This window comes from Neopsephotus bourkii, unplaced genomic scaffold, assembly GCF_033783945.1.
Source record: "Neopsephotus bourkii isolate Nb327-2 ecotype Australia unplaced genomic scaffold, CSIRO-AGI_Nbou_v1 NB_126, whole genome shotgun sequence".
In the NCBI taxonomy this organism is placed as follows: domain Eukaryota; kingdom Metazoa; phylum Chordata; class Aves; order Psittaciformes; family Psittacidae; genus Neopsephotus; species Neopsephotus bourkii.
In genome coordinates, this window is record NW_026900643.1 from 573,760 (window position 1) to 601,325 (window position 27,566).

At 49.6% G+C, this 27,566-nt stretch overlaps 2 protein-coding genes across 3 annotated transcripts in view; both read right to left on the reverse strand.

The window, feature by feature from the left end:
• Nucleotides 1-806: 806 nt before the first annotated feature.
• Nucleotides 807-9,342, reverse strand: CLEC19A (C-type lectin domain containing 19A). Its single transcript, XM_061366753.1, has 5 exons — nucleotides 8,885-9,342; nucleotides 3,539-3,704; nucleotides 2,955-3,048; nucleotides 2,095-2,227; nucleotides 807-1,351 (listed from the first exon to the last, which is right to left on the reverse strand). The coding sequence occupies exons 1-5, from the start codon at nucleotides 8,973-8,975 to the stop codon at nucleotides 1,272-1,274; spliced, it is 564 nt and encodes a 187-aa protein (XP_061222737.1). The 5' UTR covers nucleotides 8,976-9,342; the 3' UTR covers nucleotides 807-1,271.
• A 3,312-nt stretch (nucleotides 9,343-12,654) lies between these two features.
• SYT17 (synaptotagmin 17) overlaps nucleotides 12,655-27,566 on the reverse strand; it is a 40,312-nt gene continuing 25,400 nt past the window's right edge. For both annotated transcript variants that reach the window (XM_061366893.1, XM_061366874.1), the window contains exon 8: nucleotides 12,655-13,832. In XM_061366893.1, coding sequence (XP_061222877.1) covers nucleotides 13,636-13,832 — 197 coding nt within the window. In that variant the 3' untranslated portion in view covers nucleotides 12,655-13,635. The remainder of the gene's footprint in view (nucleotides 13,833-27,566) is intronic.

The window sequence follows — 27,566 nt, forward strand, 5'->3', positions numbered from 1 at the left end:
GTGGGACCAGAGCTCACACCACAGGGGCTCTGCAGGGAGCACCGGATTTATTGTGCTTGACTGGGACCAGCGGTGCCCTTGCACCCACATCCCCTGAAGGAGAAGCATGCTTCTGTCTCACCAGCACTGTCCTTCCATTGTGCCCTGGCACCACCACAGCCCCACTTGCACCCAAGCCCTGCAAATTCACCCATATGTAAGGACAGGATCCCACCTCCCTGCTAAGTAACTCAGACAAGGCACACTAAGGCCACCAGCACAACCACACACATCTCCCCAGACATGATATACCTGGAAGATAAAAGCACCTCTGTGATGCCAGCATGGAACTGGACATCAGCAATGACCGTGGGGATGACTGTCATCTCACTGGGGAACAGGGTCACACCAAAAGCTGTGAACTCTTCCCCCCTCCCACGGGAAGGTCTGTGAGGGCAGGCTGGCCCTCAGCTGGTGCACATCAGCCTTCACCCACCTGCCTTGTAGTTTGGACAGCTCAAGGCAGCCAGGACCAAACCCTGCTCACCTGCTGCAGGCAGGGATGCTGTGGATGTGTGGGGTGCTGAGTGACTCCACGTGGTGATGCTGTCTGGTTGATGGGGCCAGGTGAAGGACAGGGTCCTTCACAGGGTGCCCAGGTCCCCCAGAACCAGCAGAGTCAATGAAACAAACTCAGGTGTTTGATTCCCCCAACACACCTTTTTAATACGGAGCAGACCAGAGTAAAACCAGGGCCTTTGGCACAAGACTCCATATCCCAGGCAGTCGCTGTTACTCGAGCACTAGAAAGCTGGAGGAGCCTCCACCTGCTGTTTGCTGTTTATTTTAGAGGAGAGAAAAATAACACACACGAGAGGCATTTTGTATAACTTAACAGAAAATAACACTTCTCCTACACTCTTCCTTCCCAGGTGAACCGGCAGAATGATTTCCTACACATGGCTACTCTTTGGTGCTAACAGTTTGGTGTACTGGTAAAATCATGGGTTTCCACTAATACACTGCAATAGTTGATCTGAAACCCAAAGCCAGGCTCAGGCTCGGGGGGCTCCTTTGCTGTTTAATACAGCTCCCATCACTGGTTGCCCATGGGGAGGGTGAGCATCAGGTGGGGGGATCCACAGCACTCCAGGAGGGATACTGCAGCTGGGGTCTGGCTGGGGATGCTGAGCAGCTCCACGCTCTCACCACCCGTGCCACGTCCTGGCTGTTCTTCCCTGCCAATGGAGAGGTGACCCAAAATGAGGGGAGCTTGGGCAGCACCAGCAGCCTCAGTCCAGGGCCAGCGAGGGGATCTTGCAGACGAAAGGGAAGGCTCTGCCACAGGCATTGTCATTCCACGAGCGCAGTGCTACCCCACAAACAAAACAAGACATTAGCTCAGAAAACGCATGAGGGTGTATCCATGCAGCACCCTCCTGCCACTGTGGGAGGCTTTTCCTGCATGTGCTCCCGTTTGCACTGCTCCCATCCCTGTCCTGGGGATGCTGGCAGAGATGCCTGACCCAGGCACAAACATGGTAGCTGGAAGGCAGCTGCAAACACAGCTCTGTACCCTACAGAACATCAGCAGGGTGTCCACGGGCCAAGCATTTACGTATGTCCAGGGGGTCTGGATACACCCGACTGGTCTCCCTGGCAATGAGGGTGGGAAGTGGGATTTTTTGCACAAGCAGAGATTTTTGCACAGTGAAATGCCCCTGGCCTGAGGGAGGGAGGGAAAAGCTGGCAAAGGAATGGGTGTTCCCATGGGCCTCCTGTGTGGGAGGAGAAAGAGGAAAATTTGACCTTTGGCTAAATTTGGTAATTCTTCCAAGTGGATGATGCTCCCCTCCTCATTGACACTGCTACGGGAGGGGGAGCTGGGCTCTGGGCAGAGGGGAAGCAAGCATATGTGTGTGTGTGTGTGTATGGGGTGAAAGATAAAACACATCCCCTCTCTGCAAAGAAAAGAGAAAATAATCAAAAATTAAAATGCAAGTCCTCACCTACCAGCAAGCTCTTGAGAATAGATGAACCGCAGTGGGTTTAATGTACTGACATGCAAATGAAGCTTAAGGTGCCCTCAGTACTGGGCACCTCAACACCACTCACCACTGCTGTGCCGGTACCAGATCTGCACACAGTCCTCCTCCTCTGGGATGGAGTGGATCCCGTCGTCGGGCTGACTGCCATCCCAGTAGTGGTAGTCATAGGAGGAGCCATCCGTCCACTCAAAGTGACCCTCCTGGCACAGGGTGAGCAGAGAAAGCCGTGACTGCAGAGCCGCGCTTGCAGAGTGGGGGTCCCACTCCCATGTACCCCCATTCCCCATGGGAAGAGACTGCCACCACTCAGCAAAGGCCAAGCGGCTTGTCTGCGTTTTACAACTGAACACTTAGGCTGGAAAGCCCCAGCATTCACCGTGTCTCACCAGGGGAAGCTCAGAAATTGAACACATTTATTTTTTAACACACCCACCAAATCCTGTGTTCCTTCTATTTTTCCTTTTCCATTGCTTTCCCAATATCTACAAAACGTTCTCCTGATAGCCTCAGTTTTTCTTTGCTGCATATTAGACTATATATTTCCAACCTGTCAGCTTTGAAAAGCTACAGGGTATCACAAGAAAGCAATGAAACTTGGTGATTTTTGACATTGGAGATGTTTTCAGTTCATTTGCTCCTCTTGGACCAGCAATACAATACTCTTTCCATTAATCCATTCATAAAATATGATGTGAATAATCACTAATTATCAATCTATTCATTCTAGTAACACTTCTCATTCAAAATCAGACCAGAGGGGATGAAAATACAACTTTCCCCCGTGTGCTGCACAACAGACCCTACACCACCACCTGATCAATGGGGCTATAGGGAACAAAGAATAAAACCAAGTGGCTTTCCCAGGGGAAAGCACAGGGCACTGAAATTCTCAGAGCCATTTCCCACATGGCTGCAGGGAGCTCTTGCCTGCCTCAGGTCATTGAGTCCTGTCCAGATGTCGGTGGGGATTCCCGGCACACGGCTGTTCACCAGGTCATACACGAAGACGTTTTCTTCCCAGCTGGAAAACAGAGCAATGCAGAGCCACTGAGGGAGTGAGTCAGGCAAATGGTCACTCATGTCCCTAAGCATTCACCCTGTGGCATGGCCAAATGGGTTCCCCTCGTCTAATTGCTGCTGATTGCTTTCCTGGGTCTGTGCAAGAGGTGTGTAGTGTGGGGAAGAGTGGGGGGAGAGGGAATAGAGGAAAAAGCCTGTATAATCATGTTGTATTTCTTTCCTTTTTCAAGAGTAAAAACCTACAGGTTTGGGGAAATTTAGGGAATAATACATCAGTTTTCCTCCCAGGCCACGAAAGGGCATTTTTCACATTGCCTTAGTGTGCCCAGTGCATGAGAGTTGACCCAGTCGCTGCTGCAGAGGGATGCTGAGGCTGGGACATGACCCTGCAGCTGGCCCAGAGGATGTGCTGTGGGTGTGGGACTCTGTCCCTATTTTCCTTCTTCCCCAGGCTGTGCCAGCGTGGGATGACACATTTCTGCACCCCTCACCTGTGGATGGAGGTCAGCTTGGCTGATCTGATGCCAATGGAGAACTCGGCACAATAGAGGTCAGCTTCAGCCCAGGTCTTGTTGACGGGGAAGTACCGGTAGCAATGGCCCTCGTACTCTGTCCAGAAGAGCGGGCAGGAGTAGGCATGGACAGGCTCCGGCATGGCTGGGGGCAGAGCAGAGGACATCTGGCAGCTGATGGTGAAGCAGCATGGCCGGGCAGCCAAGCAGGCAACGAAGGCAGCAGTTCCCAGCCTGGCTCCCCCTCACCCAGGGCAAACAACTACCAAACACATGCATGGAGAAACCAACTTCTGTTGCAGAAGCCATGCAGAAGTTTGCAAAAGCCAGCCCACATTTTGTCAAATGGGTTTTTTGGTTTTAGCATCTGCCTAAATCAGGATGAGCACTTCAAGACAGTTTGACATCGGGTTAGACAGAGAGTGCTCAAAATAAAGGCACTGATATCTGCTGCTGGGGAAACCAAGATAAGGGCTTCTGTCACCTCTACCAGGCTCTACCGGAGCCGCCGTGCTGGGCTGGGAGCTGATAGTGAGGGGCTGTATGGTTATGGCTGCAATCTGCCCTCCTGCAAGGCCCCTTTGCACCTCCTCCCTTGAGCAACCCCCTCACCATCCCCTGTGTCCCTGGGCCCGGACACAGCCGTGCACGCACGCACGTGTTCAGTTTCAGCCCCATAAATAGCTGGGTGAGGAGCCTGCACCAGGAGCGGTGCCAGCCTATCTGCCTCCCATGGCCAGATAAGTGCTGGAGCCCATGGAGCTGATCTTCCTCCCTCACCACCTTTCAGCACAGCGGGGAAGTCACCCAAAAAGAGGCCATTGAGGGGCAGGACACATTTCTGGAGCCTTTGCAGTTGCCGCTGTGTAAACACTGCAGTGGTGTTAACACATCCCCCTGACCTCCCCCAAGTCCTGCTCCCCCCGTCGAGCAGGGAGGATGCAGCACACACACACACACCACACCACCCAGTACTAACCCCCAAATCTCATGTCACAGTGACTTAACTCTCCCAGCTGCTGGTGTTTGAGCCTTGGGGAACTGCCAGCTCCCCCAGTCAGTTCCTGCATCCCCATGGGGTCCTGGTGCAGGGTCAGTGCTGCTGCCAGAGTGAGGCGGGCAGGGCAGGGGAGCAGGGGGTGATGGCAGATGTCAGATGCCATGAAATTATCCAAGCAGGTAACAGGCTCAAGCCCGGAGAGGTCAGGGTGGTGCTACAGGACCTCGGGTGCTGGGGAATGGCTTTCCCTGAGGGTCTGGAGAGCAAAACCCTGCCAGCAGCAGCATGGGATGCAGGAGCAGTGCGGGCAGCATCAGCAGGGGGAAGAGGAGGCACAAGGTGAATTCAAAAGCAGTGGTGAGAGCATTCCCAGTGCTGAACCCTTCCCTCTGCTAGTGCTGACAGCTCTGGGTGATAATTCCATATTTCATCAGCTCTTTCCACGTGGGGATCTCTGAGAGCTTCACAAACAGCCTCCAGCCAGCCCCTGGGTCCCTCCTGTCACGCACAGTCCCCAGGCAACAAACACAGATGCAAAGAGACTTTTTTAACCTCCTGAGCAAGGGGCAGAGGCCAAGCTGACTGCAGAGCCCTGTGGGGCTATCACCCCACCTCAGCATCCCTTGACACCCCCTGTTGAGGATCTGTATCTGGTAGCAGCTCTGCACCTCACAGCAACAAACCCACCAAGAGCAGTGAGGGGCTCTCCCATCCTCATGGGCTGCAGAGGACAAAAGATAAGGCACACCAGGCTGGGAGAGCAGAATAGCTTTAGGAGAGCGTGGCTAACCTGCAGCTAGCTCAATGGCAATGCAGGGTTCAGCGGTCTGATTCATACATGGACCTCTTTGCATTTGGAAAACCCTTAGAACAGCCCTAGGAAATGGAAATTATTCTACTGTAGCAATAGTACCAGGAGCACTGAGAGGTCTGATGTGATTTCCTGGGAGCCAAGCCCTCCTCCCTCTGTGACACTGGCTAGGGATCCCTGTCCCCACCAAAAGAAAAGCAGAGCAAGGAACAGGGTCAGACTCATGCGATGAGGCTGTAGCTTTACCACCAAATCACAGATGAAGCATGTCCCCCCCATTCAGGAGACAGGACCGGGATCTGGTCTCAGCTTCTGTGACTCCATGTTGCTGCTCCCTCCTGCTGAAGGCACCCCGGCTGCCTGTGGCAGACAGACAACACCATCTCCCCCAGGAACAGGGATTTATTATAGAGACTGCAGCTCCTTGAGGAACTCTTCACCTCTAGCAGTCTGGTGGCAAAATTCACAGGGCTTAGCCCAGCAGCATCCCAGCAAACGGGGCCCTTCGCTCCCAGGTGCTAATTGCAGTGGGAGTCCTGATGCCCTGGCTCTGAGCCACTTCCATCAGCACCCCCATGGCCCATGAAAATCACCTTCCTTCTGTTCAGAGCAGCTGAAACTGAGTCAGAGATGGAGACAGTCCTTCTTTGTTATTCCGTACTGCTTCCCATTAGGTAGCATTAATTTGATGAGCTTCAGTGAACCAGAGGTGCCTGAAGGAATTTAAGGTTAAATATACCAAAAAGGAAAATACAGGAGGTCAGCGTTTAATTAGCATCTTTTCTCTTAGGTCAGGATCAGAGGCTTTGGCTGTCTCTTTGGAGAACTACTGCTCCCAGTTTTACAGGCAGGAACAACTGGGGGTGCTGCTTTATCTGGGGTCTTCCTTCCTTTGTTTATTTACGGTACAGCAGTTTTAATGTCAGGGCCGTGTTTTAATCCAGCGCACTCAGAGTAGGTGTCCTGACCCGGATGAGGAGAAGATTCATATCAGGAAGCCGTTACCAACTCAGAAAAGCTGGAAAATGAGAATTTCGGGCCACAGAGAGTTTCGTGCTCTCTGGGTTTGTGTCAGTGCCAACAAAACTGGAGCCTCCTCATTTCTTTACTAGCTGAGACCCACTGCAGAACCACCGGGAAAATCACTTGTGAGCCTCTTGCAGGAGCTGGCACTGCTTTGCCAGAAAGTTTCACATCCCCAAGTGGCCGCTTTCCAGTTAGAAATAATTCATGGCAAAAATCCCGGCTGGTATCATGAGTTGTTTTTATTCCAGGATGATACTGAACAAGATAAAATGCCAACTGTGTGACTCCCACTGCTGCAGCCAGCGAAGAGCAGGCTTTTTCCTGAACAGCTTCATCCCAAGGTGCAGTGGTGCCCCACCTCCAGTGATCCGCAGGTTTGAGATACAAAGCCTGGGGCTAGGACGAGGTTGGCAAGAGATGTCCATGCAAAGAAGACTCCTGGGGGGTTGCAGCTCCAACAAAGAGTTTTGGAAGCACAGCAGACCAGATCAGTGCTGGCAGCAGATGATCCTCTTGCTGCAGAGCATTGAAGAGCTCTGTTTCATCAACAGCTGATGACTTACCACAAAGTTTAGAGGTATTAAGAGACACCTCACTGAAACACATGGTCTTGAGACACCCTCCCTTGGCACATGCATAAGCTAATGCTGCCATCTGACCTGAAAAAAGCAAGTGAACCTCTTCAGCTCTTGGCAAGCAGCTGGGCCTGGAGGGTGTCCATCAACACTCAAGAGGCTTGTCTGAAGTTCATGCCAATGGAGAAGTGCTGAGGAGATCCCCATTGCGTGGAGGGCTGGGTCATTTCCAGGGCAGAGCTGCCTGCAGAGCCCCTCTGCTGGTGATGCTGAGAGTGTGGGATGGGGAGTGCTCCCCAGCTGACGGTCAGAGCTGGGGTCCAGGATGAGCATCCTGGTTCTCACCAACACTGAATCACCCCTAACCAGCACAGGCCCATGGGGAAGGCCAGCAGCATGGGTTTTACCCCATGTTGGCACTGCTGGGCAGAGGGTGATTATAGCAGATGGGTGAGACAACAGGGAAGGCCCAAGACCCCCCCCCAGAACAGCTTCAGCTAGGGGGTTCAAAGTGCTAGCTGAGCCAGACCTCCATCCCACCACAGCCTTGACACAACAACCAGCCCACACCCTCTTTATTGAATAAACCTTAAGAATAAAGAATAAAACAGGGGTTTGATGGGCAGGAGCATGTAGCAGGGGCTAAGACAGCACTATTGTGTGACACTGGGACACCTCAGGTCACCCATGGCTTTAAGGGGCACATCCTTAAGCCCTGACACTATAGGCATCACAGAGAAAATGTCCCACCTTCATGTTACTTGCAGTATTTGTCTTTCATTAAGAGATGACAAAGATGACCTTCAGAACAAGCAGATCAGGGATGGGGTTTTGGCCTCTGTGTGCCTGAGGGATCATACAGAGCTGCAGGGAATGGTATCCACTGATGGACATGAAGCTCATTTAATAACTGGGCAATATTTCACACTCTGAAGTTTCTTTAGGCACATGTTACAAATTTCCAAGTGAAATATTAAACACCAGTTGAAGCACATTGGAAGTGACATCCTTCAAACAGAGGGCTTTCCTTTTTAGAATCCTGTAATGAAACCAAGCTGGTTTTACAGCTTCCAATCTTCTGCCAGGTATGCTGGGCATTGTGAGGCTCCAGCAGACACCACAGCAGCCCTCCTGCAGCTGGCACTAATAGATAGGGGTTATCTTGCAGGGGTTTTTCCTCCTTAATTAGTTTTGGCCGAGCTCCCACGGATTAGGTGTCTGGCAGGAAAGCCGGGCTTGTATCGATCCTTTTTCTCACAGAGTCACTGAACGACACTCCGGGAGTCCCTTTCAGCTCACATTCCCATATAAATCTAAGCAGGGTGTGAACAAACTAACAGCAGACTCTCACTTGCACCAGCGACATGGAAAAGTTTGCAAGAAACTTCAGTGCACACAGCAGTGGCTATCAGTCACCAACAGCTCAAGAAAGTAAGAGGGAAATGAGAGGAATCCTGTATTTGTGTCCCCTTTTCACATGCAGTAAGCGTGAGTAAATAAACGGGGAGCCACAGCGGATGCCCCAGCCTGTCCTGATGGGCTGTGTGACTGCACCGCTCACACATGTGCCTCCCTGCAGTTATTTCTACCCCGGCCATTCACACACGATGGGGACAGCGAAGATCCACAGCACAGTGCCACGTGAGCACATGTTGCTGAAGGCAAAAGTGAACAGAAACAAAGCCAGCCCAGAGACAACTTCTGTAGCTTGGGAGAGAGGGACTGGGGCTGCTCTTGTCATGTTCCCACAGTGATGAAAGTTGATTTCAAGGCAAATCAGAGGTTTGTGGAGCAGTCAGAGAAAGTGGGAAGCCAGCTGCTGACCCTGCAGGTACGCACCCTCCTTCCCCAGCTAAAGGCATCACAGTTTAAGTTACCTTCACCCCCAGCCACAACCAATCCCTTGCACTCACCTTGGCTGATCTTTATGTTGGTCTGAGGGAACGCCTGGGCAGCGAACAACGCCGTGGAGAGGAGCGCACACACCTCCCACCCGGTGCCCATGGCCAGGAGGGAGGACAGCGCTCCCAGCCCCCGCAGGCAGCCGGCTGCAGGGGTCACCGCTCTGCCCGGGGCCTCCGAGCAGTGCCAGGGAGGCTGCCGGCGCGGAGCTGGATATAGGCGCTGTGCTGCTCCCTCCCCCAGAACAGCGGCTCTCCCGGCGACACACACCTCCCACCAGCGCTGCCGGATCCCGGCCGCGATCACCGCATCCCACCCCAAGGGACCTGCGCCCAGACCTTCGCCCCAGCCTGGCTCATGGGGTGCACGCCTCCTCCCAGAGAACCTTTGTCACACGCTGCAAGCAAGCAAGGAAATCCCTGACCTACCCCCAGTTGCTTCCTGAGACACGATTATGTGTCCTCACTTGAGCCCTACCCAGCTGGCTGCCTTCCCGCAGGGATGCTGGTGGGCATCAGCAGCCAGGTGCAGAGCAGAGAGGGGCTCGGGGCAGACCTCCACCTTGGGGTGACTGAGCAACATGCCCTTTGCCTGCTGTGCAAGGCTGGCAGCCCACCGAGCACAAGACAAGGTTAGGAGCTGGAAGCAAGGGCTGTGTTAACACAGGAAGCTGTGGCAGTTGGACACGCTGGGTCAGGCAGAGAGGGTGCCAGGGCTGCAGGGGAGCACTGCCTTGTGCAGGCTTGGCACAGCCTGTAATTGTGGGGTTTAACCCGTTTTGTGCTTTTATTTATTTATAACCAGCAACAGGCAATGCTTTGACACAATAAAACATCTTGGAAGAGGGCATCACCAGGTGTGCCGCAGGTCCAAGGCTGGTTCAGGGGCTCACACTCTGCCCATCTGCCAGGTCCATGCAGTCCTGTAACAGCAGAAAACCTTCAGCATCAGGCAGCAGTCCTACTGTTAACAGTCTGTATGACCTACCACGTCTCCTTCATGTGGTCAATTCTGGGGGAAATAAAATCCAGATTTTTAAAACTCACTGGTTAGGGAAAACAATATAGGCAAAATACTATGAAATTGTGTGGTCCTGCTCCATTTCCAGTTTACACCTTAAATGAGCATCGAATGAACTGCTTGGGAACACACTCAATGGTATTTCCTTCTTATTCTTAGCTACAGGTTAAAGTTTTCAGTATTTTCTGGGACTTCAGTTGGAACAACCCATTTTTACAGGCACGATTCAACTAGAAACAGTTTGGGGTGACACAAAGCTTTCAGTATAGTAAAACATCCAGACTTACTCCAGAGACAGTAACTAATTCAATTGACTTTCATATATTAAATTTTCTTTGCATTAAGTAAAACCTTCTAGGAAAACTCCTCCCCCTGTCCTCCCATTTGCAGCTCCATACATTCATCTGAAACTGCGTGTCTCAAGGAAAAGTCTGCTGATGCATCAGAGCACTAAAAAGAAGGAATTTTGATTAGGCATGCCTTCTCCCTTCTTAACTGTGTGCCATCCCCAGATAAAACCAGTGTTACAAGCAATTAACAGCAAACCATGGAACAAAACTCTTTGAGCATATTAATCTACTCCCAAAGCACAAGTGTTTATGCTTGAAGAGGGAGCAGAGACCCAGAGTAACTTTAATGCTGTCTCTAGCAGCAGACCCCCAGCGCAGGGGGAGCACTGAGCTCCCCATGCCCGGCACAGCAGCTGGACACCAGCTTTGCTCCCAGCGCAGGGAGAGTACACACACGTCACGCACGCAGAGCTGGCTGCAGCCCCAGCTGCACTTGGGGTTATCTTCTGATTTCACAAAGCATGAGATGTGCTTTACCTGCTGGATGCAGCCCCAGAAGCACAGACACGTCTCGTGTACTCAGCCCTTCTGCTCCTCTCCTGCCTCATGCTGTTTTCTGATTGCCCTCCAGGTCGGGAGCTCCTCAATGTGCTTTCCCTGACCTCCCCTCAGGGTTCCCTCACCAATTTTTGGCATCATATGTACATGACACCCCCCTCCCTGTGAAACAGATACCTCATGTCTCCAAGGACAGACTAAGGGGCAAGAGTGCCTTCTGTTCACTTTTATCCCCAACGCTTGAGCAAAGCATGTGGCAGGTCTCAGATCAGCTTCCACTGACGCCAGAGCTTTTGCTGCTGCCCACAGATACCACTTGGAAGAACACTAATGTCAATGGCAGTGACTGCTGAAACCACAGGCCCTTGTCTGAGCCCGAGTTACAGGAAGAGACTGGCCTCCTACAGTGTGTGTTTTCCCAGGACACACCATGGGCTCCCTCTCCACTGTGATTCATTGATGAGACAAACCAGGAGGAAGCCAGAGTGTTCTCTGGCTATCAACCTCACTGCAAGATTTGCTATCAACCTCACTGCAAGACAGAGGAGGAGTTTCACCTTGCAGAGAGGCAGGTTAGAATTGAAACCCACCATCCACAATATGCTCAGAAAGAGGACATCCTCTATCCAACACCGTGCCCTACCTGGGAGCAGGGTGTCCGCACTTTTAAGTTTCCCAAGCCACTGAGAGATAGCTTCTAGATATGGAGCAGAGACAGCATTTCTTGTAGCCTCTTGCATTCTCTGCATTCCTTCCTCCACAATGGCAGGGTCACCATATCAGACTTTGCTGTTGCATGGAGAACACACGTGGTAATGCTTTGAGTGCAGAAGAGAATGAAACACACACTGCAATGTAAACTGTAGGAGGTCCCAGGCTGAATCCTGGTATCAGAGTTACAACACAGACCTTCACGCTGGACCACAGACATCCTGGACAGCAGCAAGGATACTGACCAACACAGACATCTGCCCAAACAAGCACTAAGCTTTTTAACACTCAACTAACTGCAGCAGCCAAGCAACAAATGGAGGTGAAATAGTCACATGCATGTATTGTTTTCTTTCTAAAAACCAAAATATGAAAAGTAAGGAGACAATGGAACTTCATTCTGTGCCGCACTTGATGAACATAAGGGAGGGAGATGGCTGCTGCCCGCCCTACCACGTGCCAGCTCTAGATGGCTATTGCTCTGGAACCTGAGGACCAGCGTGGCTGCAGGAAGGCTCTGCACTGCAGGGTGCATGGAGTGGGCCATGGGCATGGGTAGAGGCCATGGGCTACCCCCAGTAACTTCACAGGTCACCTAGGGAGCCACAGCCCGAGGCCCTTCCACACCTCTGTTCCATCACAGCAGCACGGATGTGGCAGCAGAGCCAAACCGTCCGTAACACTGTGAGGCTTTCCAGTCCAACACAAATAAACACTGCTGAAGACAGAACAGATCCCTCCTCCTCCACAATTAACACATGGAAAGACAACAAAGTCACGAGCCAGTCCCAGCTCTCTCCTGGGCAATGCCTTTGTTGTTCCATTTCTTGAATGGGCTGTAAGCAAGGTACAGATTTTTATGCAGTCTCAATGTTGATAAAGAGAGCAATAAAAACCAATAATATAGGCCCACCCCTGCAAAGAATCAAAACCCAAACCTAGTGCAGAAACTTGACACTTCCACCTCGCAGTGTGTCAATGTGTTCTGGTTGGGAACCACACAGGTCCAGACCAATGGCTCACTCACTCCACCAGTCTCCATCATCTGGTCCCTAGTTTCTCTCAAATGGCTCCTGGTTCACCGCAGTGAGTAACAAGGGGGCAAAAGCCATCACCTTGGCTTTTCTTGTGCCACAAGTACAACGAATGGAGCTCAACACAAAAATGAATTCTGCCAACAAGTATCACCCCATTCTACGTGCCACAATTAAATAGAATTTTATTTTCAATAAATATACAATCTACATCAATACCAGACAATATGCTGTGAAAAAATAAAATGTACAGAAGCAACCAACAGGACAGCTTGACCGTAGCTAAGTTCACTTGGTGACCTGGAGAACTACCTGGGTTAACACACACAACACAGAAAGAGCCACTGCAGTCTGTGAGAGAATCGAAATCATGTATTTTGGGTCTTCTTAACTGCAAAAGTCCCCAGAGCAGGTTTCTTTTGCACAACACGGGTTTGAAAAGACATGAGCTGGCTTTCCCAGTACAAATGCTATTGGAAATGTTTACTTTGCTACATCATCACTGTACCTACTGGACGCACACAGGCTGCTATTGAGAGTGGCACATCTCACTGCTGACATGACATCGGATCCGTTTGACGCGGGGCCGCACGGCCGCACGCGTGCCCCAGCACACACATGTACATACTAACAGGAGCTTAACTCTGTTAAACTAGAACAAGGACAAAACTGGAGTCAGAATCGATTTCACCACAGGTTCTACCGCTTAAAAAAATACTCTAGCCTAATTACCACGTTCACCAACGAGAGCACACAGGTACTTATATCTCTGAGAGGATGAGCCATGGATTTGGACTGGAAGGACAGCGGAGGCAACTCCCAACTCCTCCACCCGCTCAGCGCTTGCTGCAGCACCTCCACACACAGCCTGCTCACACTCCACCATGCGGGATGAGAACAGCCAAGTGGTGCTGGGTGCGAGCTGCGAGAGGTCCAGCCAGGAGGGACACCGGTGGTCCCGGGGCAACAGCTGGGAGCCGGTGGGACATGGTTCACAGAGGCCAGCGTGGCCAGTTGGGTGCTGGCAGCTGCTTCAATCCAACAGAGCTGCCATGGGGTGCGTGTAGGGTGTGAGGTGGGGTGGTTCGGTCGGTGGTTTATTCATGTGCCTTGTCCACCTGCTTGGCCTGGGTGCTGTTAGTCCCCACCTCATGTTACCTCCAGGGATGCTGGAGACACGCGGTCGCACTCCTCCCGGGACCGCAGGCTGTGCCACTGCTCCACGGCCGTCCGGTGTGCATTGAGCATCCGACGCCAGTGGTTGGACTCAGGCGCCCCTGTTGAGTACTGCCCGATCACGATCCTCCCGATGAAGTCGTTGCTGCTCTTCACGTTGTGCCCATACACTGGAGGGAGCAGAGACAGAGACTGGTCAAGGCAAAAGCATTGCTTGTCCACCCAGAGCCCTGCCCCCAGAAAGCCAAACATCCTGCAAAAGCCCCCTCACCCAGCACACCAGATGCCAGTGTCATTGGTATATAGCTCAGCATCTCAAAAATGTTAGAGACAAATCAGGAGTTTGAAAGGGATAAGATAAGCTGTACTACCAACCGAAATACAATTCAAACAAATGACACAAATCGGCAGTTATCATGGTATTTAGCAAGAGTAGGTAAAGTAGAATCATGGAATGGCTTGGGCTGGAAGGGACCTGAAAGCTCACCCAGTTCCAGTCTCCCTGCCACAGGCAGGGACACCTCCCACTAGACCAGGTCAATCCAAACCCCGTCCAACCTTGCTCTGAAGTAGAATTATATCAGATAAAGGCATGACAAAAGCTCTGCTTGGTCACTGTGAAACAGTAAAAGCAGACAAGCAGCCTACATCTGTGTAAAGGAAGAAGCAGCATCTCAAGCTGTCCTCCTCCAAGCACAAGTGTCATGAACCATTCCAGGCTAATCAGTAGCCTTGCCAACCCAGACAGGAACCATACAGCTACAGGCTGTCAGCGGGATATTTATACAGAAACAGTTTGCCATAATTATCACTGCAGTTACTTGTTAGAAGTCCAGGAAAGCAACCAAAGGAAAGACATCATCCCAACACCCCATCCTTTGGATTAGCCCAGTCTCCTGGAACAAAAGACCACAGACAGCAGCAAACTCTAATGATGGGCCTGATCCCAGGAAAGTTAGCATGCTCCCACCGGACAGGAGCAACAGCACTTTGCAAATCGAAGCCCTGCCTCTGCTCATTAGAAAGTTGAACAGAGTCTGTGCAAGCTGCAGCCAGAATACCCACAGGCACTGGCTGGAATATCAAGGATTTAAAAATCTCCTCAGGGAAGAGAGGGATTTTTAAGAACAAATGTCTGCAGGGGCTCCAAATCCACCCAGGCTTGTGCACCAAGAGCAAGTTCAAAGGGAGGGAGCACCCTGGCATGGAGCCGTGAGCCTGGCATGGAGCCCAGCGCTGCCCCTGCCAGCAGCACCAGCTCCCCAGGGCTGCCAGAAACCAGCGCTGGCAGCAAAGCCGCAACTGGGATCCCTCATGGCAGCACGCCCTGGTGCAGCACGCACACTTCCAGGCGGGCAGCACCCCGAGCACTAAACACTCAACCTCACTTTTAGCTACGTGTCAAGGCTGTGTATTTCCTGTTATACCTGCCCCACAATTACTGTCATTAGTATGCATGCTACTCGGTATGTCTATTGTCTCCTTTCTCTGCAAAGGCTGGTTCCTAGCTACTGCATCAGTATGGGATCTTGCTCTGCGTGATGCAGGTACTACCTGCCAGTCCGTTCCCAAAAGAAGCTGTACAAGGTTACATCTCACTTTATACCTTCTGACAGCTCTGACACACACAGTTTATGGGCAGAAATGCTACTGCTCCTCAAATTACCTGGGGACATTTTTGATAATAGCAGTTGTTGAGATGTCTAAATCATTTCTCCAAACAATTACAATGAATAGCAACTATCCTGAGACTCTGACCATTGTAAGTTTACCTTCAAACTAGTTAATAATTAATTGGGGTACCACCCCCATTAAGAGGACTTCATCTCTTCTGCTTGTCGCCATCACTTACACAGAGGTGATGCTATCAGCTGTCTGTGACATGTTGCCGAGGAAGTGCCCCTGTCAAGAGGCGAGGCTGGTGTTGTTTGGAAAGGCCTCTTGAGGATGTGATGAAGAATTTTAAGCCATTCATCTCCAGCTAGTGCACAGCTTGTCAGTTATTAACAAGTTCTACTACAAGGCAAGGCTTCACAAGCGTTGCTATCATGACTGTGCTAAATGTCCTGCTATGATTTATTATGCTAGAGAAATCAAATATTGTAATAAAATCACATAAAAGTGCCCCCAAACCAAACACCTCCCTAGTTTTTTTATGTAGGATGAAAGAAGATGAAGCCTAATCCTGGGAGACAACACCAAGTAATTTAAATCAAGAAGTCTTAAAGGCCATCAATTAATCACAGGGTAAACTAACAGTGGAGAAGTACCCAAGGCGCACCTATTCTTCAAAACCAGTCCCTGTCAGGACTGTAAAGCAGGTAGGTGTGCTAACCTTGATTTCACTGTTGATCCAAGTACTTTGAATTTTTCTAAAGCATCTTGCTTTAGAAATGTCATCATGTCAAGTAATGAGCATGTTGATTCCTTTAGGGTATTAATGGGCTAATTATACAAGCATTGTCGCTTCTATTAACTAGTTTGGATAGCACAGAGGTAGACTTCTTGCTGAAGAACAGGGAAGACATTCAGAGAATCCCAGAACAGCAGAAGCTTCCCAGGGAATCCCTCCCCCTGAGCTCTGAGCAGGCTATAGTTAGCTCTTCTAAAATACTAACCTGCCTGATCCCAGACTCCACAATACTGCAACCACTGCAGCCAAGGCTGTCGGTAACTGAGATACCACAAGGCAGGGTTTCTTGGTTCCAGCAGTGCCTCGTCCCTGGTTGACACACCTAACGTTTGTGTGAGGAAGCAGTCCTCTATGTATTCCAGGAAGGTGACAGATGACATGTGAGCTGCTGCATTGCTCTTCCACCATTTCCCAAGGCTAAATGCTAAATGCTCACGCACCGACCATAAGAGGTGGCACTAGGTTCAACCTCTTGTATACAACCTTGCAGCTTCACTGCAGCAGCTTTCTGAAAAGATGAGTGATCTTTGTGTGCCAGAAATCCAGCTTCCCAAGCCTTTAAGACTCAAGGACGTGCCTTTCTTCCTTTATTCCCCTCTTTAAATGACCAGTATCTGCTAGGCAGATTTGCTGGTGGTTGAGCTGCACAGAGGTATTGTGTGGATCCTACCTAGGGGAAGGTACTTAAAGTTGGTACTGCAAAAGTAAGCCCTTTCCTTTGCTTACATTTGGGAGCATGATTTCCCCCATTGCTGTCACCAGTTCTTCCAAGAACAGCTTGGAAAGGAGACCTGTAGGAGCTGACACCTGCCCTGGCTGAAGGGGGCCTGCCGAAGCAGCAGGCATCCACAGGAAGACCTGAGACCAAGCTCACACCTTAGGAGGAAAAAGGCTCCTGCTCTTTCCTTTCAGCTTCTTCCACAGCAGGTAGAGGTGAAGCCCTTGTGGTCCAGCCCATGGGACAGCAGTTGGCACTGCACCACTCTCTGAGCACAGGTTATGGTACAAGTAGATGTACTCCATAGATGGAGCTGTATTCCCTGATGTCTGAGCATCCCCTTCCAGAGCCTGACAGGAGCTCAGAGTAGATTTCAGATTAAATCTTCCTTGGCCACAAAAAACCCAGTAACTCCATGGAGCTGCTTAGAAGCAGAAAATGAGGTAATTACCATTTAGGGTTTCAGACTGACCCAGACTCTGATTACGGACAGAAAGACACTGCTTTCCATTTAAGAAACCTATTCTCCTGACAGAAACTACACACCTGATGTCATGTGCTGTTATTCTACCATCACAGTAATTTACACAATAGCAACATCCATTTCTAGGCTAACACAGAACAAAAAGCAATTAAGGAAGCAGAGGTCAAACCAATTCCTTCTGCAGCTGCTCTTTACTGAGGGATGCATTTGGAAACAAAGAGACTTCTCTTAAAAAAAAAATTAAATCTCTTTATAATAGAAATACTGAAAAATAAAAGAAAATTTGGTTCACTTACATTCATTAAAAGGGTTGAATTCTGAGGACAAGTAACGTAATGTAAATAAACCATTTTCACGTTATATACTCATTGATGCAGTGCTCCTGCATGATCCACATCAGATTGATAAGGGCCTGGGTGCTACATTAAACTTTTCTTTGGGGTAGGGGCACATGTCCCTGTGGGGCTCCCATGTAGGAGGGGTGGTTGGGTCACAGCCCCATTGCCTGTCCTGCTCCTGTGGGGCTGAGCAGCATGGCACGGCAGGTACCAGGCAATGAACAGCCCAGAGCTGCACCCCATCAGCAGCAGGGACTGCCAGGAGATGCGCTGGGACTTGGAGCTCCAACATCTGGCTCCAGGGGCAACTGCAGCCTGAGCTTCCCCTTGTCCCCTACCAGCCTCACATGGAATTGCTTTTCATCAGTTTCCCATGTCACTGCATTACCTGGCGCTTGCCCCTGAACCATGAGGTTGCCTGGGTGGCATCAGACCTGGCACCAAATCCAGACAAAATGCCCTTTACCTTCCCTTTACCTCTATGCTGAGACTTCCAAACCAAGTAATTGTGAAGAGCATGACTGCACAGTGTTTGTGATTTATGAGTTATATGCAATAGTAAAATTTAAGCTGGCATTTCAAATATTAATTCATCCTTTGATTGAACACATTAGCTGCTTGAAATGACCAAGAAGGAGCACTAATCCAGAACATTTCCTTTCCTTAAGCTAACTTCAAAGCTATCAGTACCATTATGTGATGGGGGACAAACTTTAGCAGCAGCACCTTGCTCAGCTGGGGCCACAGAGCACCTGCATCTCCTGAAAACCCTCTGTCAGACGAGCCCAGCAGCTACTCAGCAGTTACGTGTGCGCTGCTCCGCTGAGTACAGCCACACCGGGCCTCTGCTGCCGCCTGCAGCTGCCGGAGCCCCTGCGGCAGCCTCCCCTCCACTGCTGCCTCTGCAGGGGGAAGATCTCCAGGCAGAGAAACCTCAGGGCACTGGAGTGGGTAAGAGCTCCGGCACCAAGAGTTTCACTCTACTCCAGTCACCTACATCTGTCCCCTGCAACGCAATTAAAACCATTTAGCTCTGAAGGAAATAACAAGCAGGAATGTGCCTCTGTTTTCCGTCTTCAGTGTAGGCATCATGCAGAACATCTTCATCCAGTTTATACTAGGTTTATACCCCCTGGTTTATACACTGGGTTATACACCTAGTTTACATCAGCTTATTTACAGCACAGTTACAGCACACCACCCCCCACTCTCTAACAGGCTGCCCCCAAAGTTTTCTACTTTTTAGGTTTTTTTTCAATGCAATTTGCTTGCACCCAGCATATTTTAAAAGGCCTTAAACAAGAGAGCACCCCTCACTGCCACTCATGTGCACCCCTCTGACACACAGTGTTGGCACACAACATGCCAGCTGGCACGATTACAGAGCCAGCCCACTGCTGCAGGCACAGCCACAGGAACCAGCATCCCAGTGGGAGAAACCCTGAAGGAATTGGAGGGCCCTGCTCTCTTCCTCTCCTCTACGGGATAAAGCTATTCATTCTAAATACTAGAGAGCAAAAATCCACCTCAACTTTTATAGCTGGTCTAGAGGAGAATATCTGATGCCTGGGTCAACCATCGGGCATGGAAGTTGTTAACTAAACCCTACCCGCCATCATACACCTGCAATTGCTGTTGCCACAGACTGTAGGAGTTTCCCTTGGTACCGCTGGCCCACCAAGCTAGGAACTGAATGAACACCTACACAGTAGATATTCTTACTGCAAGGGCTGTGCAGCACAGGCACACCTAACCCTGTAGCCATAAGCTGCAAAACACCAGCAACCTTCATCCACCAGCATCCTGCTCTAGCAGCCACCCTGCACACTGTGCCCAGACAAATCCTTGGAGTATAGCCAAACCAGGGGAAAAGGGAAAAGCAAGCAAAGGCATGGCCAGGGCTGCACACTGGCGATTGTGTCTCAGGTCTCAGCAGACCATGGGGTCTCTGTCAGGAACCACAATCTGTTGGCACTGACCCATCAGCACTTCCCCACCTTAGCGTCAGGACTTGGCAGGGGCTCAAGTGCTCTGTTTCACACACAGGCAATGCTTCCTCCCCCATCCTTTGCAGGCAGAAACCAGTGTCCAGGCTTTTCTATGCTGGCTGTTGAGCTCTGCCACCAGCTATAGTGGGTCTGAGCTATGAGGTTAAGCAGGTCTGAAAACTACTTCTGAACTGCTTGACATCAATATTGAAAAGCTGTTTAGCACAAGGAGGCTGCTGCTAGGAGCAGGCAGCAGCAGGACTAATAATGCATACTGCGAAGGTCACAGGTACAGACCAAATTCTGCCCCTTGCTCCGTGTGCATGGACCGTGATATTTAGTAGAGAAAAAAGAGAAGATGCAGTGATTTCATATCTATCCATTTAATCTCCATCAGGCTCTGATGTGCATGTAAATCTCGCTTCCCAGCATCTCCTCTATGAGGCTGCTCCCTGCAACATCTGCACCTGCCCAGCTCCATAGGGAATCAGGACCTCTTGAGCACATGGCCAAATCCTGGCCATGCACAGACCCATCACAGTATGCAGCTGCTGCTCCATAGAGGGGAACGCTACCACGGCAAGGCAACTCCCTTTAGAAAACCACTTTCCTCCTCCACCTCCTGTAAGCACAGCCCCTGTGCTCTGGCTTTGGCAGCTTGCGAAGGGGACCCTGCAGATGCACCCAGTGGTGCCCCCAAGCCAAGCATTTGCCTAACTGGGGTCTGACGTCAGACAGGGAGAAGAAAGTCCCATAGGAGAGAGCAGGGACCCAGGGAGCAGGGGAAACGCACAAGCATGTCTCACAGAGGTCTCAAGGACACCCAGGGATGACACCTCATGAAATTACCTCATCAGGAGATGCTGGAATAACAGACTGGATGCACCCACTGCAACAGCCCAGAGCAAACTGAAAAGCAGCACCTACAGCTGCCTTTTTTCCACCTCCAATTCCTCCTTTTATTTTTTCTTTGTTTTAATTGCATCTCCATTCTCTGCACTATGAGCCCCAGATCCAACAAAGCACATGAATGGCTTCATGCATATTTATACACCTCACAGGAGCAGGCTCCAGCACCAGTGCTGTACAGCACCTGTAAACACGGGCAGGGATGGTCACACAGGACAGGCAGCCTCTGCCAATAACTCATATGTTTCCTCCGACAGCCATGGAGCCAGGCACAGGCATTTCATCTCCAGACACTGCTCTGCCGCCCAGAGCGGCTCCTGCCATGGACATTTTTCATTTGATACCCAGAAGATTATGGCCTTGTGAGACGTTTGAACAATTTCTCTCACCACGGCATGAGCCAAACAAGATGAAACACTGAGGTCGAGACAGGCATGACACTGCTTAAATTAATGGGCTTGGCAAAATGAGCAAGCGCTGACGAGCAGCCTGGACAGAGGAGGGTTTGCTGCTTTCTTCAGGAGAAAAAGATTCCCAAACATTCCAGAAAGCTCCAGGACAAGTAGCTTCTGCCATGTCTGCAATGCGGTTATTAACTAAGTCTGTCCACTTGAAGAATCTAATTTTGCCTTCTAAGCAAGCAACAGATGAGCTCAGGAAGCGTCAGCATCTTGCTCTCACCAGGATTAACAGTGTTTCCTCCTTGTTAAAGCAGCGAGTCTGCAAAAAAAGCCAAAACCATCCCTGGAGCATCTTCCCTGGATGAGCCTGAACCACGATCGGGGCTGCAGGACCCACTTAGCACCTCCAATTGACCCCCACTGCCTGCTCTGCTGCCCGCTGCTCCAGGCTGACAAACACCACCTATCCTGGAGACCAGGAAGGCACAGGTGGGGACCTGGAGGATGGAGAGCAGTGGAGCAGGACTTTGAAGCCCATGCATCCCTCCTGCTGCACAGAGGCTCCTCCAGGCAGAGTGGTCACCAGGAGGCCAGGGTTTCCCACTGCGAGCACATGTCCCTGTGCTCCTCTCCCACCACACCAAGAGCAGATGTCCCCACAGGGTGCTGGGTGGGAGCACTCTGCCCTCTCCAGACCCGAGCACAGAGCATATGGTGTCTGGTGCATAAATACATAAGTATTTTATAACACCAGACACAAAGGCCAAATTCTGATCTAAATTAAACAGGTATAAATCCCCACAAAATCCAGCACTGACATCAATGGGTTTTTCTTTTTTTTTCCCTTTGGCTAAGATAGGATTACACAGGTTTAGCCACAAATTAGATTCTGCTTCTGAGCTCCAGATCTGTGGAATATACAGACAGTCCAATACTTCAGAAACACACGTCTAATAGACAATAAGAAACAATTTTCTAGCAGCAAGTTGCCTAATTATCTATCCATCTGAGAGACATTACAGTGCTCAACATGATAGCATTTCAAAACAGAAACCACTTCTTCCTCCTGCATCCCAGCACGGGAAAAAAAACACCTAATCATTTGCCTCATATATTAGAAAACATTCCCCTCCACCCCTCATATTTGTGTGCAAAAGACAAAATACCTGAATACTTCTTTATAGGAAAGGAAAAGCAACAGGAGAAAGGAGAGATGAGCACCTGTCTGAAGCAGCAAGTCAAAATGTACATGTGCAATGACCCCAAACACATCCTGGCTTCCACCCATGCAAACGGGCACCTAAGGATGATGCTGGCATCTGAAGGTCATGTTTTCACACAGACAGGCAAATCAAGATTCAGGTGTATTTCTGGAGAAGCCTGAGGAATAAAACCACTACCAGCCTTCAACCTGCTCAGCTAATTGGGACATTTGGAAAACAACCTGTTATTTACAAAGGTACCACTAAAAAGCCTCGCTATGTCTGCATGCCATCCATGGCACTTTTACAAATCTAGTGCAGCACAGGCAAACACCAAAAGCATCACCTTGTCTCCAGTGTCTACACCACAGTCTGACTACCAGAGCTGATGGGGAAAACAGGAACAGTTTTAAGGTAGAGGAGCCTTAGCCGTCTTCTGCTCCACCAAGACTTAAGAGATCCAATGCCTATGGAACCAACTTTAGGACTCACCCTGAGTGAATCCTAGTTAGCTTTACTTCCAGCTGCAATGACTAAGTGTGGGTCTGCGGGCTGCAAGCCTCTGGTGCAGCAGCTTTCCCCTCCTCTTAGGCCGGGCTCACATGGAAGGTGAGGTCTGGAACTGACGATCAACTTCGGCCCATCTCCAAGCAGCCTTTTCTGCCAGGTCAGGGCTGTCCTCCTTCCCCCCATCTCCTCCACCTCTGACTGACCCAGAAACTCTGCTATGTTGGTCTAAAGCAGCCCAAAACATTTTCTATAGAACATCCGACTAATGTTCATTAGACAACATACAAAATCAAACTGGTCTGCAGCAGAGCATCCCCGGCACCCCCAAGAGTGAAGGGTGACAGTGGGCAGAGCTGTGCCCACCAGGGGCTGTCTGTGCCATTAGTGACCACTTTTTCCAGATACAGAAACATCCCAAAGTATCCACCTCCAACAAGAAGTCAGGATTTCAAGACTCAATTCTTCTCCTCTCAAACTGTAATGCCACAAAAGCAATGACTCTGCTCAAACAGGCAGCATTTGATGAAAGCAAACCAAACTACCCAGAACTGCACCATTAGCAACACACACCAACAGTGACTTTTTTCTCCTCTAAAAACTCCAGCTTGATTAAATGGTCCTTAAATTTTCCCAAAGGCCAAGGGAAAGAGAAAATGAGCCAACAGAGGACCAGGTATATTGCTATTGAGGAGCAATCTGTTATTTTAATCGAGTACTCCCCATTACGGGAAGTTAATTAGAGTTAACTAATCGGAATAAAGCATCAAAGGGATTTGGGGGTCTGAAGACATGCATTGCTACAGCACTCGGTGCACAGACAGATTGATAGTATTGTCAGTGCCCCTCTGCAGTAGCTATTGAAACCCCAGGTATAGGTGTGCAAAGAGTCACTGCTCAATGCTACCTCAGGAACTAAAATACGTGAAGAAACTACATTTAAAAATTGGTCCTAAATCTTTATAGAAGACAGGCACAGTCCATTTTTAAAACATAGTGAAAAGCAAAGAGAATCATATAAAATCCTATAAATGGTTCAAAAGAGAGTGCCTGTGGGCTGCATCCTCAGCCAGTACTTCAGATGAAGATCTTACCAGCTTTCACACATGTAACAAGGCTATCTCTCCATCAACACGTAAACCCTATCCCAGCCCACTTCCCTCCAGAGCATCCTGTCCCGCTGGAGCAACGGCCACCTTTCACAGGGGATCAGTGCAGTGCCCCACCACTGCTCTCCATCAGACACCACCAGCCCTGATTATTGTCCCAGCTCCTGCTACGCTCTCAGTCAGTTCCAACAGCAAAGGTTTTCCCTCTGGATTTGCACAGACCAGTACCCAGAGCATGAAAATGATTCTTCCCTTTTTGGGGACCCTGCTTGCTTCACAAGCCCTGAAGATGCTGTCATGTAAACATGTACAAGAGATTATTTAGATGGAGAGACACACACACAGACTCACCACAGGACCTCAGGGAGATACATGCTCCCTATCTGTGAGCACTGAAGGTTGTATTTTTTATGGTAAGTGATCAAAAGATGTTAACGACCCACCAAGATGCAGCTTGCCCTGGAGCACTGATGGCTTTTATTGGACCATCTGGGTTTTACTTCAATACAAACAGCATTACCAATGATTGTTATTAACAACATTATAATCACTAACAAAATACCACAGTGCTCAGATTTCAGGTGTTGTCTCACCTCCTGCTGCACAGCCCACGTTTTCCAAATGTTAGGCTGGGATTTAGAGGACAACCTGCACAAAACCCATCAGTGAGGAGAGGGCACGGGGTACCAAGCCACCCTGAGCTCAGAAGCTGCAGTCGCACCTTAAATACCCTGACAGCAGCTGACAGCCCTGCTTCCAGGGCCAAACTCCACCTTCCTGTTACCATGGGACACACATACATATATATATACATATATATATATATATACCACAGGTATATGTGGTTAGGAGAACATACCATCTTTTAACCCCCACCCCATTTCTCTGCAAGAGGTGAACCCAGACTTACTTTCATTTAAGCAGAAGATGGCACATGGAGGGTATGCATCAAGTTGCCAAAAATCCCCCAAAAGTGGAAAAAAGAACCACCCAAAAAGTGCATTTCTATTACAGGATGTGTCCTGGCTTCAGCAGTAGCAATCATTTTTCTCCTTCTTAGTAGCTGGCGCAGTGCTGTGGTTTTGACTTTCAGCCTGGGAACAACGCTGATAACACCGATGTTTTTAGTTGTTGCTCAGGAATGTTTACTCTGACCAAGGACTTTCTGAGTCTCACCTGTGCCAGGGAGGAGGGGAAGCCGGGAGGAAGCAGAGACAGGACACCTGACCCAAACTAGCCAAAGAGGTATTCCATACCACAGCACATCATGCCCAGTATATAAACTGAGGGGCAGTTACCCGGCAGGGCTAGATCGCTGCTCGGGTTGGGCTGGGTATCAGTCAGCAGGTGGTGAGCGGTTGTATTCTCTTCCCTTGTTATTCCCCTTGTCCTTATTATCACTGGTGGTAGCAGCAGTGGTTTGTGCTATACCTTAGTTACTGGATTGCTCTTATCTCAATCCCTGGGAGTTACTTTCTTTTGATTCTCCTCCCCATCCCTCCAGGAGCAGGGGGAGGAAGGAGGGGAGTGAGCAAGTTGCTGAATGGTTCTGAGTTACTGACTGGACTTAAACCACAACAGGATGCATACAGATGCTCATTACCCAGACAACATGTTTGATGGAGTAAATGAAAAACAAGTATCTTCTTCACTAGCTGTTGCCTCATTCATCATCTATTTTTCTGTCAGGACATTATACTTGCTATATACTTGTTATGATTATCAGCTGCTTTCCTGTTTTTAGCCTATTATGGGATTCTGTGACACTTGCAGCAGCGATCCTGACCCTAGATGGTTCCTGCTGGAAAGGACATCTCCACCTAAGCTCATCCCATCTCATCGTAGGCACTAAACAGGGACACATGAGTTAGTGACAGTTCCAGCAAGCACCTGAGGTAGGAACAGAGAGGAAGGCAGAAAGACAGCTTGCACAAGGTGTCCTGCACCAGCGTGGAAGGAGAAGCATTTTGGTCTGCAAATGCCAGTAATTTACAGTGTTGAATCCTAGTATGCCTGAGGAAAGAGCTAAGAACCAGTTCAAACCCCTCCAAATGTTGCCTAATGCAGAGCTCACCCTGTGCACCTCTTCTTGGAGGCACCCACTGCCTGTCTCCTAGTAAAGCTGCACTTCAGTCCAAAGCCCAGCTCTCCAGAGCACCACCAGGAAAGCACTTTATGGAAAACCATCTATCCACAGTGTTTGTGCACACAGCCCTTGCTAAAGTTGCAGCAAAACTGTGCCTAAATTTTTACTACAGTAAGAACCAAACCCAGACTGTTTGATTCAAGGTGCACAGGAGAAAAATACACAGGGGAAAAAGAATTAATCTTACTTAGTCTACATGGTGCTTTGCTTTGCAGTGTGGTACCAACTGCACAGAGGGAACCAGGAGCCTCAGTTGATAAGGACTGGCACAGCTCTACTGATTTCCAGTGAAGCCAAGCCAATGTAAAGACAGCTGCAGACTGGGTCCAAAATATGAAGCCACAAAAAAGGTTCCTTTAAATTATTGAAGATATGCTTGACTCCTGGCTCCCATGACTGCTTTTACAGCTCGCTCTTCATTCAAAGCATCATCACCCACCAATCAAGCAGGACTATTTTCCTTTTCAATTGGACTTTGACTCAACAACAAATTTAATTAACTGACCTAATGGACTAGAGCTGTGGATTGAAAAAGTAAGAAGTGCAAAACAACTCCCACACAACACACAACAGAAAGACCCATCACTGCAGCCAAAAAAACCCCGACCCCCAAGTGAAAGCAAAAACCTAGAAAAGAAAAACGTGCCTCATTCTCCTGCTTTTTGGAGATGCAGAGTAGTAAAAAGATTCTCACGTTGTGAGGTACAGCTTCTCCATGGGGGCAACCATTTGCTCTTTATTGTCTTTTAACAGAAGATCCCAAAGCCCTCTACAAACTTATGCTGTGCAATACCCTAACATGCCAAGAAGGCAGCTATATGGGGAATACCACCATGCCCAGCCCAGAGCTTCAGCCAAGCTGTATGCTGATACTCATTTTATTAAAACCTCATAGATGCACGCAAGAAGAAACAAGTGCCACACTCCCTGTTGAGGTTAGGCTTCCACCAACATCCGGAGCATCTCCATCACTTAAGTGAACACTAAATGTGGCTCAGCATCTTCACCACCACCACGTCCCCTGAACTACCTCACTCTTGTGACACACAGAGTGCCAATTCAGAAAGGTCCTCACAAGACAAGCTCTTGGCTTCTTTAACAATGGGAGGCAGTGCAGACACTGAACCAGAAGACTGTACACACACAACAACATGACCAACACCTCTGGTTCCAGCTATATATTGGCTGCACAAACCACGTATATCAAACAACAGAGTCCCAAACACAGCAAAAGTGGCAAGCCCAATGATGCCTGCAGTGCTGTGCCCAAGCCACTCATCACCCTTCAGTGTGACAGCAGCCATGAGAACCCAGCACTGCTGCTCCTCCAAGCTCTGCATGCTCCTTCCCAGCTTTGAAGCCCTGGTGACATTTCTGGCCTAGGATTATTTATTGCAACATTCAAAGTGAGCAACGTGTCACTTCGAAAGTGAAGCACCACTTAAAAGGAACACTACTGACATCTGACTGCATTATGTGTGATTATAAATCAGATAACTATCCCCTGACTTGCTTGAGAATACATCCACCTGCACAGAAAAAAATAATCAGGCATCCACTCATTAATGCTAAACTCCATCAGCCAGGGTGAGGAGCAGCATATTCCCCTCACCCTTCTGCCTATATACAGCTGCTACTCTGTTTGACTTTTCTTCTTCTATTAGGAAAAGGGGAAAACAAAGCAAAGCA